This window comes from Lutra lutra, chromosome 10 (assembly GCF_902655055.1).
Source record: "Lutra lutra chromosome 10, mLutLut1.2, whole genome shotgun sequence".
Classification (NCBI taxonomy): Eukaryota; Metazoa; Chordata; class Mammalia; order Carnivora; family Mustelidae; genus Lutra; species Lutra lutra.
In genome coordinates, this window is record NC_062287.1 from 112199863 (window position 1) to 112217347 (window position 17485).

General features: G+C 61.4%; 1 protein-coding gene and 1 long non-coding RNA gene across 2 annotated transcripts; one reads left to right on the plus strand and one right to left on the minus strand.

The window, feature by feature from the left end:
- The first annotated feature begins 791 nt into the window (after positions 1 to 791).
- Positions 792 to 14492, plus strand: LOC125079277 (uncharacterized). Its single transcript, XR_007121081.1, has 3 exons — positions 792 to 980; positions 1629 to 1632; positions 14482 to 14492. It is a non-coding gene; the product is annotated as an uncharacterized LOC125079277 (long non-coding RNA).
- On the minus strand, positions 9326 to 17034 carry LOC125079274 (USP6 N-terminal-like protein). The gene is made up of 13 exons (XM_047692772.1): positions 16969 to 17034; positions 16305 to 16390; positions 15089 to 15128; positions 14705 to 14785; positions 14263 to 14370; positions 13767 to 13876; positions 13053 to 13101; positions 12569 to 12689; positions 11803 to 11897; positions 11513 to 11578; positions 10880 to 10979; positions 10443 to 10595; positions 9326 to 10142 (listed from the first exon to the last, which is right to left on the minus strand). The coding sequence occupies exons 1-13, from the start codon at positions 17032 to 17034 to the stop codon at positions 9361 to 9363; spliced, it is 1857 nt and encodes a 618-aa protein (XP_047548728.1). The 3' UTR covers positions 9326 to 9360.
- Positions 17035 to 17485: the final 451 nt, after the last annotated feature.

Genomic DNA, 17485 nt, shown 5'->3' on the forward strand with positions numbered 1-17485 from the left:
CTTGTCCGTTGGTCCATCAGGAGAAACTCCTTCTTATGGGGGCAGCCTTTGGGGAAGGAGAGAAACATGTCCCTACCTCTGCTTGGGCCCACATCTTGGGCGCAGTCTGATCCATATTGCGGGGGCCTTGGAGTCACTGTGGGAAGCTGACGGGAAGGTGGGGCACAGGCTTCCCCGGCCCAGAGCCTGTGGCTGCACCCTGAGGAGAGTCCACCTGGGACAGGAGGGGGAGCCCTCCCAGGGCCCGGGCCTGGACCAGGGCGTGCGGGAGGGCTGTGTGTTGCTTGGGGACTCCCCCTCTGCTCTTCCTGCCTGTCAAACACCTCCTGGTCCCCTGTGGGGGCCCCCGGGCTGCAGCTAACTGGTTCAGGGATGGACGATACGACCCAGCAAGAAGACACACGCACTGATCTCCCGCTGCATTGAAACCAGGGACTTGGCAAGGCGGAGTCCTTGCCAAGTGGACCGGGAAGGGAGCCAGCAGAGGCTGAGGAGCCGAGCAGGGCAGGGGGAGGAGAGGACCAAGTTCTAAGGACACTAAGGGCATACCCTGGATCCAGCCAGACCTGAAGCCAGTCAGAGCCCTGTACTATCCTCCATGTTAGCCAATACATTCCTCTCCTTACTTACAAGGTTCTTTTCTTAGGGACGGCTTCTGGGCAGGGAGAGCAGCACAGACCCCCGACTGCCCCCTCCCCAGCCCTGCGGGGGACTATGAGGGTGTGTGGCCCACCCCATCTCAGCTTCACTCTGTAGCAGGGAGGGTGATCCCCTGGGGCTTAGGGCCCAGAGAGAGGATTCGGAGAACCGAGGGAGACTTGGAGGGGATGGACGAGGCGGGCTCTTCGTCTCTCCACATACGCAGAGTCTGCTCCAGAAACAACAGTGTCTTTATTGGAGCCTTTCTCGAAGGCACTAGAACAGACAGATCCCTCTCCCGGGAGATAGGAAACAAGAGGCTGGCGTGGTCTTCCAGCCCGGTGGCGGGGCCTCCAACCACGGTCCCCAGTGAGGCCCGAGTAGCACACGGCCGCCTCACGGGAGGGGCCCTCTGGGCAGGATCGGCGTCAGTCCACCCCGTCCAGGTCCTGCTGGCCTCTGCTCTCAAGCTGGACAACCTAGAAGGAGAGGTCACGTGAGTGTCCACACGGTCGAAACCCAGCGGTTCTCCCTGAATGGGGTGGCGGTCACGGCACTGGATAAGCAGCTGTGAGCCGTCCCCCCGATCCACGAGGGTGCGGGGAGGAGAAGGAGCACCTGCGTCGGACGAGTCTGGGCGATGGGCCCTGCGGCACGAGACCACAGTGGACTCTATCTCTGCCCACGTGTGTCTTCTGAGGGGCCCACACGGACCTGGGGTTTGCTAGACTCCCCGAGTCCTAAAGTCAGCCAGGCAAGCAGCAATCTGTCCTCAGCCGAGGAGTTGCTTGGGGTTGGGCAAGAGCAGGCCCAGTGGGTCCAGGAATTAGGATCAGGCGGCTCAGACCTCCACGTCACGGAAGGCTTTACGGTAGCTCACTCTTAAAGACTTGAAGGCGGTTCCCTGGGGCCACAGTGTGGAGGGGCCGACGTGGGTCTCTTGTGGGTGGGTTGACGTGTTGGTCCGAGCATAGCATGAACGGCTCGAGGGGGGTGCCCGCAAAGGACAGCGGGGAGGGTACGTTCGCGAGGTGGACAGAGCTACGGGCATGGGGTCCACATTGTGTGGAAGGAGACGTGGTCGGCGATAAGGAGGAACGTGGACTCGGGCAGTGGCACACAGCGCGGCTGGGAGACCCAGCCGTCACGGGTCAGGAAGGGCTCAGACTCCCCAGCGGTGAAGGTTTGGGTCACGCTCCCGGGGAAGCAGCCACTAGACAGAGACACACAGAGTGGTGGACGACAGATGACGAATATTCATTATGGCCTTGGGGAGCGGGCCCTGGCCCTGGGGACAGTCTTCAGCCAAGCAGGCCAGTGTCCCTTTGGCCACTTCTGTGAAGGTTTGGCTCCGGCCGCCCTTCCTGTGGAGTTCTGGTGGCTCTGACCAGTGCAGGGGCGGACGGGCTCAGACGCCTCTCATGCCCCCCATCTTCCCGCCATCACAGCTGGTCCCAGATGCAAACTGAGCCTCTATGGTGCTGCCCAGCCTCCCGTTTGTGTTTCTCTGAGACCATGACGTGGGAAGCAGGAAGGAGCCCGTGGGCACACGGGGGCAGCCTTCGAGCTGCGGTTAGGGAGGGTAGCACCCCGCAGGGGCTGCTCGAGGGACGGGCGGTTAGTTGCTGATTAAGTCCCCTTCTCTGTCCCACCTGGGGTGGACAGCTCTGAGGGGCTTTCCAAGGTCCTGGTGGGTCCGGCCTAGCTGCCCACACGGTGGCCACTGAACCCTCCCACCTGCCTCCACCTTGTTGACTCGCCAAACCTCCCCCCTCCTGCCTCGGGGACCACCTCCCAGATAAACTGCTTCTGCCCAAATCTTTGTCTCAGGGTTTGCTCTCAAGGGGGACCCGGGTGAAGACACCCTCCGCTCCACCGTGGGGTCTCTGTGCCCGGGGTGGGAACCTGCTCCTACCCATGTTGCCGTCAAGCAGCAAAAGAATGCCTGGGTCTTGAGGAGCCGTTTCCCCTTCGCGTCCTGGTGTGACATTCAGACACAGTGGGCGGGTGGTGGACCTTGGTTTGATGTCCCTCCTCAGCCCCGTGGCCTTCCAGTGTCTCAAGAAGCCAGTGGGGGGCCGGCCACGGAGTTGTCCCCAGAAGTAGTGTGTCCTCCCCGACTCCAGTCTTCACACGCCCAGGGAGACACTGTCCTAAATGGCCTCGCCGAGAGCTGGCCCGTGGAGACGGCAGGCCGAAGTTCAGAAGTGCCCCGGGTCGCTGGGGTGGACGTTCAATTCTGGCAATGATAACCCGCTGAGCCAGATGTGTTGACAGAAGCTTTGGTTGTACAACATGGAAAATTTTTGGTAAAATAAAATTAGAAACATCTTTTTAAGTACACGGCTGTGTTTCCTGGAACTTTGGGGGAATATCAAGAACATGGGAAACAAAGAGGACGCGTCCCATGAGGGGACGGCCCCGAGGGAAGGGCCGCTCTCGGGACCGAGGAGCTTCAGCACCCACTCTGAGAGCGGCCGGGCCCCCGGGGGTTCTGTGCGCGAAGACAGGGTGCGGCAGTGGCGGCCGCCGGGTTTGGGAGCTGGACCAAAGAGAGCCGCTCCTCTGGCTCCGCTGCTTGGAGCCTTCCAAGAACCCAGGACGCGTCTTGTTTCACAGCCTCTGGGGGTCCCCCTGGGAAGACCGCTATCTCTTTGGGTCTCCCGCGGCACACGGGCCCCCCAGGAATTTCTCTGGGGCCTGAGGGTCGAGCCGTCTCGGCCGCTGGCACTCATTCTCCAGCCGCTGTGTCTGGCTTTCCCATCATCAGCTGTCAGGACAGGTCACCCTGGGCCACCGCAGAGCCTCCTACTGGATCATCCAATTTGGGATGGAAAACCTGTGTCTGGGCAGGGGTGTTTGCTCTCTGACGTCACAAAGCCCTGAACAAGACATGCGAGTAGCTTCTGGGGGTCATTACCGTCAAGCTCAGTGAAAAAATGAGCTTTTCTGTTCTTCTTTTTAATGACCTATCCCTTCTCATCGAGACATCCCTGCCCTTCCCTCCCTTTCTCCCATCCTCGGGGAACTTCCCCAACGTGGGCTCTCCATCTGCTTCATTTCCTTTTCTTCCTTGTGAATGGCAGAAACCCGTGAACAGAGGCCCACCATGAAACAATGCCCCTTAGCGGCACCAGACCTGCAGCTCCTCAGGACGGGACCCGCCCTGGACAGGGCCAGCTGGAACCCCGCTGTGCTGCCTGCAGAACCCCATGGGGCGGGGGAGGTAGAGCCCATGGGCGTCTGCGGGTCAGCCCATCTCCCCATCCCTGGGGGTGGCGTGCTCCTCTGTGCGCCCCGCTCTTCTGGGCTTTCCCGCAGCAAGGTCTTGTAGGTTGGGTGTCGAGATCCTTCATGTCTTCCAACGGGTTTGTCCCAAAGTTTTGGATGTATCAGAATTTACTCCTTCGTATCATAAGCAAAGTTACTGCTGAACTTCCCGTTGCGGTTATCTATGGAGAACAGCCAGGGACCTTGCTCCATCCACACGTTAGCGTTAACAGATCCTCTCCAAGGTTTGGAGATTTTGCACGTAGGGTCGGGTTTTCTGCACGTCATGAGTTTGCTTTATCCTGTGCCATCTTTTCGCCTCTCTTTCTTGTTCTCTCCTGTGCCTGTCGGCCTTTCTATGAAATGCAGAATGCAGCATCCTTGCGTTGACCATAAACTCCTGCAGAAAGCTTTTTTTTTTTAATTTTAAAGATTTTCTTTTGAATTAACAGACAGAGATCACAAGTAGACAGAGGGGCAGGAAGGGGGTGGGGGAAGCAGGCTCCCCACAGAGCAGAGAGCCCCATGCGGGGCTCAATCCCAGGACCTTGGGATCATGACCTTAGCCGAAGGCAGAGGTTTAACCCACTGAGCCCACCAGGTGCCCCACCGAGGAGAAAGGGTTCCAATTAAGCATGATGGCTGTGGCTTTTCATATCAGATGAAGAAAGTTCCATTCGATTTCGAGTTTGCTGAGGGCTTTTATCCTCCTCTGTGATTGAATTTTATCAAATTTTATCATCGGTTGAGATGATCCTATGATTTTTGTCTTTCATTCTATTCATGTCTTGAATGACTTTGATGAATATTTTGGGGACATCTTTCTTGAGATAGCATTTACCATATCGTATAATTCACCCATTGGGAAGGTCCAATTCAGGGGTGTTTGTACAGTCCCAGAGTTATGTGACCCAGACCACCATCAGTGGGGCACGAGTGTCACCCCAGAGAGCAACCTGGACCCTTTAGCTGTCACCCCAGATCTCAGTCTCTCCCTGCCCTCAGCCTCAAGCATCTACGAATCTACTTTCTGACTCTATCGATCGGCCTGTTTTGGACATTTCATCCGGACACGATCACACAAGAGGAAGGCTTCTGTGTCCGACTCTGGGAAAGCTTCGTAGTGTTTATATAGCTTCCATGACCTTGATGTCTGGATGGTGATAGGGGAGTTATCCTATGAGATGAATCGTTTCAGTGATCTCAGGGCTATACCCCTGGTCCCCAGAAGTCAGGTACCCAGCCCTAGCATGGTAGGGGGGAGAGAGTTCCAAAGTACAGGACTTTCATGAAAGAAAGCAGATGAGAGACGTGGGTGGTTTGCATCGCCACAGGGAGTTGCAGGCTACTTGTTTTCTGCTTCTGGGAACTGAATGACCCAGGGAGGGACAGACCGTCTCCAGGTGTGCAAGGCCCCAAGATGTCAAAGCATCATGAAATATAGAAATTAGGGAACATGACTAATACCGTCCCTTCCCCCCGAGGTCAGACCCCCATGCCCGGTCTCCACTGCCAGCACTGGGGCCCTCTTCACCCGGCTCAGGGACAGAGGGCAGGAAGGGATCCCATGGTCTCTACCTGTCCAGGTGCGCCTGAGGATCCCGGTGATCCGCACCCGCCCTTGGTGGCCACACCCACGCCCTGGTGGGCTGCACGGTTCTCAGTTGACAATCTCTATTTGGAACCCAACAACTAGGGATATGGGGTACGGGGCGACCCCTACCCACCCAGCCCTCTCCCCCAAATATGGACACAGGTGTGAGCGCCAAGGTCTCTCCAGTTACACCAAGCAGTGAAGACATCTGCAAAGATGCAAAATGAGACATTCTTCTCATTAAATTCCCTTTCATTTTTGAAAAGGTTTTCTGTATTTCTTTGACAGAGAGAGAGAACAAGCGGGAGTTGCGGCAGAGGGAGGAGGAGAAGCAGGCCCTGCACTGAGCAGGGAACCCTGGGATCAAGACCTGAGCTGAAGGCAGATGCTCAACCCACTTAGCCACCCAGGCACCACTCTCAAACTCCCTCTGAAAAGCAAATGGACCTATTTTGTAAAAATACATTCCATGTTAACATGGAATGGGCTGTGGGACAAGGAGAGATGATGACAAGCTTCCAGGGCAAACAAAAACTAAATGAATTTGCAAACACCAAACCAGCCCTACAGGAAATATTGAAACGGGTCCTCTGAGCAAAGACGGAACCTAAATCTAACAGACCAGGAAGGAACAGAGACAATATACAGTAAGAGTCAGCATACAGGAAATCCAATGGCCCAAAATTCATCTCTCTCAATAGTTACCCTGAATGTAAATGGGCTCAAGGCCCCAATCTAAAGACACAGGGTATCAGAACGGATTAAAAAAAACAAGACCCATCAACAGGCTGTCTGCAAGAAACTCATTTTTGGCCCCAAGACACCTGCGGATTTAGAGTGAGGGGGTAGGAAACAATTTACCATGCTAATAGACATCAAAAGAAAGCTGGAGTGGCCATCCTTATGTCAGATAAATTAGATTTTCAACCAAAGACTATAACGAGAGATGAGGGAAGGACACTATATCATACTCAAAGGGTCTGTCCAGCAAGAAGATCTCACAATTTTCAATATCTGTGCCCCTAACATGGGAGCAGCCAATATATACATCAATCAATAACAAAATCAAAGAAACATATCGACAATAAACGATAATAGTAGCGGACTTTAACACCCCTCTCCGGGAAATGGATAGATCATCTAAGCCAAAGATTAACAAAGAAATAAAGGCGTCAAAGGACACCCTGGACCAGATGGACATCACAGATCTATTCACACCATTCCATCCCAAAGCAACAGCATCCACATTCTTCTCTAGTGCCCATGGAACATTCTCCAGAATAGATCACATCCTGGGTCGCCAACCAGGTCTCAACCAGTACCAAGAGACTGGGGTCATCCCTTGCATATTTTTAGACAGTAACGTTCTGAAGTTAGATCTCAACCACAAGAGGAACGTTGGAAAGAACTCAAATGGTAGAGGCTAAAGCCCATCCTTTAGTAAGAATGAATGAGTCAACCGGGAACGTAAAGACATTAGAAATTTCATGGAAACATATGAAAATGAAGCCACAAGTGTTTAAAATCACTGGGACACAGCAAAGGCAGTCCTGAGAGCATCGTATATAGCAATATAAGCCTTTCTCAAGAAACAGGTAAGGTCCCGATACACAACCTAACCCTACACCTAAAGGAGCTGGAGAAAGAACAGAAAAGATAACCTCAACCCAGCAGGAGAAGAGAAATAATCAAGATCAGAGCAGAAATCCACGAAATAGAAACTAAAAAAAAAAAAAAAAGCAATAGAGCAAATCAACAAAACTAGGAGCTGGTTCTTTGAAAGAATTCGTAAGATTGATAAACCCCTGCCAGACTTACCCAAAAGAAGAGAGAAAGGACCCAAATTAATAACATCATGAATGAAAGAGGAGAGATCACAACCCACACCAAAGAAATACAAACAATTCTAAGAATATATTGGGAGCAAATCTACGCCACCGATTAGACAAGCTGGAAGAAATGGATGCATTCCTAGAGACGTAGAAAGTACCACAGCAGAGCCAGGAAGAAACAGAAAACGTGAACAGACCCATAACCAGTAAGGAGATTGAAATCTCCAAACCAACAGGAGCCCAGGGCCAGACGACTCCCCGGGGGAATTCTACCAAACATTAAAAGAAGAATGAATTCCTATTCTCCTGAAAGTGTTCCAAAAAATAGAAATGGAAGGAAAACTTCCAAACTCATCTTACGAAGCCAGCATTACCTTGACCCCAAACTGTACAAAGACCCCATCAAAAAAAAAAAAAAAAATTACAGGCAGGACAAGACCTCACCTACAGCTGTGGCGTCCCCTACATGGAGATCTTGACCAGAAGGGCCAGGTGAGCCAGCTCCAAACCACACTGGGAGCCAGGGACCGGCCCCGTCCCGCCCGACCCCTGCCAGCAAGCAGGGCTCCCTGCCCCTCTCCTCCCACACAGGGCAGCCACACTGGCTCTGACGCCAGCTCCAGGACCCTGACACTCCAGGACCCCCGGGACCCAACAGCACCTAGCGGTGTAAGTGTCCCCGGACGGCGGAATGGTAGAGAAGCCCGGGGCTCAGGGTCTGGTCTTTCCCAGCTCGAGAGAGAGGGGAAGCTCCCTGAACAGAGCTGCTCTGAGGCAGACCCGAACAGCGACCTTGGGGCCCTGGTCCCTAGGACCCCAGAGAGCCCTGTGGGTCCTTGTTGGCCCTGCCCCTTTCCTGGGCTTGTGGAGACAAGGTCGGGGGTTCAGACGGGAGTGGGACACGGGGTGTTCAAGCTGGGAGCCGGACCCCGTCCCGCCCTGTGGGGTGGGAGGCGGGCACCTCCTGAGGACTGAACTGCCTGGTGGGCACAGGCCTGGGGCTGTGGAGTGAGTAGGACCCGGCACCCCTTGTGAGGGAGCCTGGGTGGGCACAGGGGAGGACGATGAGCTTGGCACAAACTGTGGTGACCTGAGGCCACCGGCACCCGGGTGTCACTCTGCTGCCAGCCCCGTCCGGGCCCTTGGGGCACAGGCTGGGTCACAGTCCATTATTTCAGGGTCTGGACGCAGGCGTCTGGCCGAGATGGGAGGGGCCCCGGGTCCCTCAGCATTGTCTGCCTGGAGGCCCCTCGGCGGGGAGCCCTGCGGGACTGGGGAGGCGGCCTGGGCCGAGCCACCCTCTTCTGTCTGGGCGTCTGTCTGGTGCGTCTCGCAGAGAGTCTGGGCACCGCAGGACAGGCCGGCTTTGCGTTCGACCACGACAACACTTTATTGAATGTCAGCAGTCTACAGGGTCTCAGAACCAAGGGTGCCAGCCTTCCCCTGGGGACGGAGACCTGCTTCTCCTTCAGGGGAAGGGGGGAATCCCACGGAGGCCTGGGCGTAGCGTGCCCCACGTGCCGCCTCCACTTGTGCTGACTGCGGGTGTCGGCACGTTTCCCGAGATTTGGGTCTTGAGAGGCAAAAGAGCTGAGGACGCGGACCTGAGCTGGGGTGCAGCGTCGGGCTTCCTGGACAGGGTCCCGACATGTCTGCCTGGCCTCGACCACTGCCCCACGGCTGCCAGGTGACCGCTGGAGACCCGGGCTTTGGTGGACCCTGCCTCCACCTGTGGGGGAGGGGAGGGCGGAGCCCACCAGCCCGTCCCTGCTGCGCCCAGGCTGGGGGGACCTTTGGTCGCCAGGGCTGCCCTAGGGGGCAGTTGTGCACGCGTGGGGCTTGCCCAGGCCCCAGGCGGTCACAGAGAGTTCTTCGTGGACTTGACCAGCTTTGGGTCAGAACTCAGGAGTGCCCAAGGCCATGAGGCCTCGGACCTATCGGTTCTCCTTCTGGTCGTTGTGGGGGTGGGGGAGCTTGTGTCGTCTCTGCGCCCCCGGGCCTGGGCTCAGGCCAGCGGAGGTCCCTCTAGGTCAGTGACTTGTACCTCCTGGCGGAGGTGCCGTCTTCTACAAAGCCCAGAGTGAGGAGGCAGGGCACTGTGCTGGCTGCCCAGAGCCTCTCGGCCCCCAAGCTCTTCTCCAGAGGCCTTGGGAAATCAACTTTCCCCATCGAGGAGGCGGTGAGAGGGGCCCCGGCATGTGCAGGGCCTTGGGGCTGCGGGCTCTGCCCTGGCCCGCACGGGTCTCGGCTGGGCTGGTCGAAGGCCACACAGGGCCAGGAGCTGCAGAGGCCCCACGGCAGGAAGGGTGTCCTGGGCCCTCCAGCGTCCTCCTTCCTGGGCTGGGACGACCTCGTCCCAGGAGACCCAGAGATGTTTTGGGGCCTGGGGTGGGGTGTGGCCATAGGGGTGGCCCCAGCAAGGGCTGAAGGAAAAGGGGCCCACGGTTGTGGCCTCAAGGGCATGTCCACAGGCCCCCCGCACACACCCCCCTGGTGTCCTGGGAGGTTGGGGAGGGAACTGCATCGCTGCGGGGGCCGCCGCGACAGAACCGGGGTCCCAGGGGCTCCGGGCCGCAGGGGTGCAGCCAAGGGCTGCGGCGCCCTTCCCTCCCGCAGCGGCTGCTCGGCCTTCATCACGGCCTGGTGGAGAAGGGGTCCCGGCTGCTCAGCGTGTGTGGCTGGTCCTGGGGAGGCCAGCCCGACCGCTCCAGCGAGCGTCTCCAGGGTAGGAGAAGGGAGGAGGGCCGTCGGGCCTGGGGACACCTGCTCCTGGCCCAGGGGCATCTTGGGGAACTCCTCAGGGCCGGCTGCAGAGAGGCAGACTGGGTTAGCGTCTCCAGCAGGCTGCTTGTGCCCAGCTGCCTGGGCCCCCGGGGTGTGCTCCCGCCTCCCTGGGTGTCCACCCTGGCCTGCCCCTCACACCTGATCCAGGCCGCGGATGCCCCGCCCCCACAGGGGCACCCCGATGCCCGGGCCGGGCCTGGGTTCCCCGAGGTAGCAGCAGAAGTGCAGAGGGACAGAGTCACAGAGGAAGGTCCCCGGGGACTGGGTCCACTGGGAGCGGCCCCAGGAGGGCGAGGCGGGAGGGGACGGGGACCGGAGCCCACCTGGCGGGGGCAGGTCACACTTCCTCCGTCGCAGATGGGCCATGGAGGCCCGAAGGTGTTTGAGGACGGCCTCATCCTCCAGGGCCCAGGGCTGGGCCAGGGTGTCTTGAAGGAAGCCCTGCAGCCCTTCCAGGGGCAGCTTCAGGAGGCGTTCTGGGCAATGGGTGTGAGTCAGAGCAGAGGGGCGCCTCCCCACCGTCCCAGGATGCTGCCCGGGGACAGCGGTTGGGCGGCCCGCCGTTCCCAGGAGCACCCCCGGCAGAGCCGAGCAGGACAGGGTCCGTGCCCGCTGCTCCTCTGCAGGGGGGCCCCAAGCCACCGGCCGGCCTGTGTCCCTCCACCAAGGCCTGCCTGCTCCTCGCTCCTGGGAGCAGTGGGCCATCTCCCCGGCCCCCCACACCTGCATCAGACAACCCTGGGCTCCAGGGGTCCCTTACTGCGGTGAAGCCTGAGGACGGTGTAGGCCATAGCTGTGAGGACGCGCTCTCCATCCAGGATGTAGGCGTCCCACAGCTTCAGGGTGAGCGCGAAGGGGGTCTGCGGGGGAGCGGGTGTGGGGGGAGCAGCCTCAGTTGGGCCCAGGGGTCCTCCAAACTGTGCGAAGGCCTCCCCTCTTCCCTGCCCCTGCCGTCCCCCTGGCTGGTCGGATGTGGCTCTGCCACCCGTTCCGTGGGTGTCTTCCTCCTGGGCAAGATGGGCTCCAGACGACCTTGGGCGGGAGGGGAATGGCCAGCACGACACCCAGAATGGGGGGCCACAGACTCTGCCTCACCCCCGGTGCCCACACGCCCCGACAGGACTCCAGGCTGGCCGCAGAATGGGCCGAGGGCCCGTCCGCTCCCAGGCTGACCTGGCCTTCCCTGGGAAGGTGGAGACGACAGTACCAGTCCCCTAGGACCTCCTCAAGGGGCCCCGTTCGAGTCTGCAGGACGGGTCTGGACCACGAGCCTCAGGCTCAGGGCCTTCAGGGTCGGGCCTGGCTGGTCTGTAGCATGAGGCTGAGCTCCGGCTTCCCCTGGGCCCCGGGGGCCAGGAGCAGGTCAGGGACCAGGTTTGCCTGGGGGCCTTACCCGGCCGATGAAACATTGGAGAAACCACTTGGTGGTGTACAGCCCCGCGCTCATCCCTTGCTCGTCCTGGCAGAAGGACACAAGGTGCTCGGGTCCCAGCCGGTGGCCGCACGCCACCCGTGCGGCCAGGTGGACACACTCCCTGCGGCCCCACTCAGCCCCCAGGGTGCCCTGGGCCCAGCAGGAGACGGAGCCCGACACCGGGCTCTGGGCAGCGTGGGCAGGGTTCTGCGGGCCCCTCCCCCTGCCCCGGGCCGTGAGGACAGGGCCCCCGGGGAGCGTCGACTCGCCAGGTGTTTCTTCAGGCCTTTGAGCTCCTTCTCCACGATGTCATCATGATGCCGCTGGAAACGGGCCAGCTTTGGGAATCCCGGAGCGAAGAACCCTGAGAAGGCCCCAGGCACCCCCACATCAGGGCCTTGTCCCCCACCAGGTGGGGGATGAGTCTGCCAGAGGGCTCCGCTCCCACGCCCCGACTGCAGTGTGTGCCCACAGCCCTCCCAGCCCTGGCTGCGCCCACTCGTCCGAGACAGCAGCAGAGCCGTCCAGGCCTGGGGGCCGGGCCAGAGGTCCCTCCCCACAGAGACCCAGCTGAGTGGGGGGCCGGGCTGAGCACCAAGCCCGTCGGACCCAGCACACTTCCTGCGGTGGTGGCAGCAGGGGCAAGAGGCTCACCAGCCCTGAGGGGTAGGACGAGCCTCCCACGGGGAGAGTGAAGCGGGTGAGCGGGCCCAATGCCTGGGCTTGGGTGCTGGGCTGAGGGTCCAGGGAGCAGGCCATAGCACCGCCCGGGCTTCCTCTGGCCGTGGGCTCCCAGGGGGACCGGGCGGGCAAGCCGGCTGCCAGACAGGGGACTTAAGGCCCCGTGGGAAGGCGAGAACCCTCTGCAAATATGGGGTCAGTGGCCATGGCTACAGACGCCCTGAGGAGGCCGTGCCCTTTACCGGTGGGGAGGCGGGCTGCCTGGGGTCCTGGCATGCCCCGCTGCGGTGGCTGCCCTGCAGGGAAGGAGTCCTGAGTTCCAGGTCCCGCCCAGGCGCCCTGCAGGCCCCCTACCGTGCATGGCGTGGGTCTCCAAGGTCATCAGCTGCGCCAGGGCCCAGAAGGCGTCCTCCTCACCCAGGAACATGACCAGCATTGCCACAATATCACTCATCCCCTGACAGTAGCCCACCTCCTGCAAGAGCCAGACCCCATGGAATGGGGCCACCTCGCTGGGGAGAGGTCAGGACAAGGGGAACCCTCCTCCCCGCCCGGGTCCCGATCCTCCCACGGGCTCTTCAGGACTCAGCCCCGAGCGTTAGCACCACAGCGGTGCAGGCCAGAGCCCCCCGGCACTCAGCCCTCCAGGACTCAGGGGCCGTCCCTCCCCCGAACTGAGGTCTGCATCCCAGCCCGGCCTCAGTCCTTGGGTCCAGGGCCCCACCCTTGTGTCTCTGGGGCCATGGGAACTGGAGTCCCAACTAGGAGTCCCGCCCGCTCAGGCATGCTGGAGCAAAGCGCACCCGCAGGGTGGAGGGCTGGCGGCAGGGACACTCACCGGGTTGTAGACCGAATAGGCCAGGAGCACATGGAAGAGGGCTCTTTGCCTGGGAACGGGGAGAGCAGGGTGGCTGGCTCTTGTCTGACCAAGCCGCGTGGGAGCCCCCCGAGGCACAGAGTGCCGCCCCAGGGGACCCGCGGTCTTCAGCGAGGCTCGGGGCGGGACACGTGCGGCGGGGGATGAGGGTGGTGAGCACGGGACCGGGGGCGGTGCCGCGTGCCATTTGGGGGTTCACGGTCCTGGTTATCTTTACAAACTGTGTCTACTGTGGAAAATACAATGCCAGTCCTCGCAGAAACACACCCAGTGGGCTGTCCCTTGAGCGTGTGCCCCTAGTTTATCCACGTGTGTCCTCACCGGGCCGAGTCGGTGCTGCCTGGCCCCCAGCTCCCCGTTGTGCCCCCTGCCACGACCCCACCCTCTGGCCCGGCTGCCCTCGTACAGCTCCATGCCAACCTTTGGGTTCCGCTCACATGGCTGCCCAGCCAGGCCCTGGCGCGGTGCCCTCCCCATCGAGGCAGCCCCGGGGGTTAGGTAGGGACCCCTGGGGCCTCCCACCCACGTTCACCATGTGGCCGAGACCATGGTGGCTGCTATTCCTCCCCCTCTCCTCAGAGACCCCGCATCCCTCACCCAGAAGCCCCCTGGGTCGCGCCTGAACCCCCGAGGAACTCCCGTGGCCCCAGAGCCCCGCTGGTCCCCCAGCCTCACCCGACGCCATAGCGGTCCCGGAACATGATATGGTTCCTGAAGGTGCGGTTCACGTCCAGGTCGATTTGCCGGATGTCCTTAGAGAAGACCTGGGCCCGCTCCTTCATTTTCTGGGGGCGGAACCGGGAAGGAGGAGCCGGCATCAGCACACGGAGCCCCAACGGCCACCAACTCCCCCGAGCCAGGGAGAATCCCGAGCCGCCCTGGGCCGTGTCCTGCGGACAGCTCCTTCCTTCCCTGGTCTCTGAGGCAGGGCCCCCCGCAGGAGCCCATCGTGCCCGGGATGCCCGCGTCAGGGATCGTGCTCGGCAGGCCCGGGGGCCGAGGACACTCCCGAGGGTCAGCCCGCGGGTCTTCCCCTCCCCCGCACGGAGCCCTGTCCTCCAGGACGGAGCTCCAGCCAGGGCCCTGACTAGCCTCTCCCCGCGGGGTGCCCTGGGCTCCTGCCAAGGCCTCCTCCCAGGGCCACGCCTCTGCTGAGGGCGCAAGGGCTTACCTCGTAGAGCCCCTGGTGGCTGGACTTCACGTTTTCAATATCGAGCAGGAGGGCCCACACCTGACCCCTCACCTGGGGAGGGACCCCTTTATAGAGGCGCCGACGCATCTGCAGGAGAGAAGGCCGTGCTGGGACCCAGATCCAGGCCCGCCCTGCCAGGCCTGGGAGCAAGAGGCATCCGCAAGCTTTTGGCTTTGGCTCCGTGGCGTCCCCCGAGAGGCTGGGTCTCCTCGGAGCTGGGCCCCGTCTCCCACGAGGAGGAGGGCACTGGGCCCTGACCCGTCGCTTCCTCTGCTGCCCGCTTGGAAGTGGGGAGGCTGGGGCTCTGCCAGCAGACTCTCCCCAGACAGGGGCACTCCGTGGGGTTGGGGTCCGGGGGAAGCAGGGGGATTGACCCCCACCCCCATGGGACAGATGCCGTGTGCGGGCGTGCGGCACCCACCTTCTCGCTGGGCCCGTAGTGGTCCCAGTTTCTCAGCATCTTCACCCACTTGTCGGCCCTGCGGGTCTCCTGGCGATGTTGCTGGAACAGGAGAAGGGGGGCAGCGGATAAGCCACGCGGAGCGGGAGACCGGCCCATGGGCAGCGTCCAGAAGCCCTGGGGCCGGGACTGTGCTGGGAACAGACTGAGAGGGGCCTGAGAGGTAAAGGGCCGCTCCCGCTGATCGCGTCTCCGGGACTCAGGCGCGTTCCTGGCCACGTGCGGATTCCTGGGACAGGGGCTTTGGTGACCTAGCCCTGGGGCCAGCTTTGGGGACTGGGTCGGCCGTCCCTGGCCCCATGCCCACCCACCGCGTCCTGCCCGTGCCCCAGGACAGGCTTGTACCTTGGCCTCTCGTGGGCTGAGGCCGGGCAGCTCCTTCTCCCTGGAAGGCAAGAGAAACAGAGCCCTGAGGACCAGGCCCCGGCCCCACAGACCCCAAGACCCGGGAAGGGAGGCCTGACCCCAGAGAGGGCCGGAGCTGCCAGCTGCCTGTGGCTCAGGCGGGGGCAGCTGCATCCCGCCTGGGCCGTGAGAAGGTGGTTGCTGCCAGGTGGGCTGGGCTGGGGTCCCTCAGCGGTCCCCCTGGAGGGACCTGCTCCTAAAGAGGGATGGGCCACTCCTAGACCTTTCACTGCCGCCTGAGTGGCCCCTTTGACCCTCAGTCTGAGGACACTGTGGGCTCTCGGGGCCTGCCTGCCCAGTGTCTAGCCTGCCTCCCCCTCACTGTGTCCAGCACCCTGCTGTCCCTTGACTCCACCCCTCTTGCTGGTCACTTCTGCCGCTCTGGCCCCTTGTCTTGTCAGAGCCACGAGCACGACCCGCCCTCCCACCCCTCTCCATGGCCACTGGTCACTGGGCGGCGAGCAGGGTCTGAGGACCTGGGAGTAGCGCGGCGACCGAGCACGGAGTCTCCGGCCCCGCTGAGGTCTGGCGAGGCCCCTTGGCCTAACAGCCTCCCCTTCCCTCCTAGCAAGGCCACTGCGCCGTCCCCTTCCCAGGTTCCCACCTCCAGGTCAGCCACCTGTCCCTCTTCCTGCCCTCTACACAGGTGGGTCGACCCCTCCCTCTGCTGCCCATCACCCCTCCCTGAGCTGGCCTTGCTCCTGGCATCGTCCTGCCATCCCCCAGAGGCCTTGGGGAGCTGTGGCGGGCCTGGCCTGGGGGTGTCACCGAGGGTACCCCTCGGCCCTCGCCCCAGACCACACCACCATCCCACGGAAAGGACGCCACAGTCCAGAGCCCTTCACCTTCTGCAGTCCCAGCTGAACTGACTGGACGTACAGATAGAATGCAGGAGGCAGGCCCCGGGTCTGCCTGAAACAGGCGTGAGGCCCCTCTTTGGGGTGCCCAGGGGCCCGGCCCAAGGCCAAACTCCATTCCTGCCACGATCTCGGTCTGCCTCCCGGGTCGCTCAGCTCCAGCCAGAGCAGATCTGGCCCTCAGAGGGCTCCAGGGGACGAGGCCCTGAGCTGGGGACATGGGTCCTGCCTCCAGAGAGATAAGTTCCTGTCAATGCAATCCCCCCCTGAGCCGGACGGAGGAGGGCCCCGGGACTCACTGCAGGAAGCCGTGATGGTCCGTGAGCCTGCACAGCGAGAGCTCAGCATCTTCCCGGGTGTCCCCTGGAGACCCCGCTGGGCGTGCCTGAAACAGAGAGGGTCCGTGGTGGGGGTCCCGTCCGAGCCAGGGGCAGGGGGAAAGGAGGGAGCAGAATGGCTCCTCTCGCCCCTACATCCCCAGGGAGCCCAGGACCCTCGGAAAAGGGACAGCACGAGAGGCAGGCTCTTTCGGCTCTGGGAGCAGGATGACAGTGGCGCCTGTGTCTATCAGCCATGCCCCCCTTTGGTCTCCTCTGCGGGACTGCGGCTCTGATCCCTGCCTGGGGCATACGTGCTCTCGCTGCTCAAGTCCCCCTTTGGGCCCGATCTGGGCCTACACGCCTAGGACCCCACCTGGATCTCCTGAGCTCCCGCTGTCTGGGATCCCAGCTTGGGCCTCCCAGCTCCTGCTGCCTATGATCCCTGCCTAGAACTCATCGACGATGGACACCTAGGATCCCCGATGGTCCCTCCGCTGCGTCCCATGCCTGGGACCTTCCCCTGCGTCGCCCTTGTTCCCGAGGACTCTGGTCCTTGTCTGGGCTGAACGGGCCCATCCTTGACTCTGGGCCCCAGCTCTGTAATGAGGGTCCGTCGAGTCGATGGGCCCCCTCTGTGCCTCACCTGGGTGTAACTGGCTAGGATGTGGGCCCGTTCCAAGGCCATCTGGGTCTCCAGGTCCTGGTTCATGCTGCTGCCAACCAAAAACATCCCGAGGAGACCCTGCATGAGAACCTCCAGGGAACCAAGGCGTGTGTCCTCCCAGCGGGCAGAGCCCCAGTCTGTCTGAGCCCAGAGTGGAGAGAACCCTGGGGCTCCAAGGATCCTGCTGGGTCGACAGATCCCACGTGGGCACTGCCTCCCCGGGGCACTACCACCTCCAGACTCCCTTCCCAGCCACCATCCCCAGCACGTGGTGACACCGAGGGCACAGTCCCTTCACCCCATACCCAGGAGTACACGGTGGTCCGAGTGTCTCTGGGAAATGCTGACCTGATGCCTGGGATGTTGTCCCCGAGCTCGGGGCCGGCAGCCCGGGGCTGGATGGAATGGCCGGCCAGCGAGGGTCCCTGAGGGTTTGGGGGAACGAAGGTGACTCTGAGATGTTTGACAAGCTCACTCGACAACAGGGAAAAGCCGG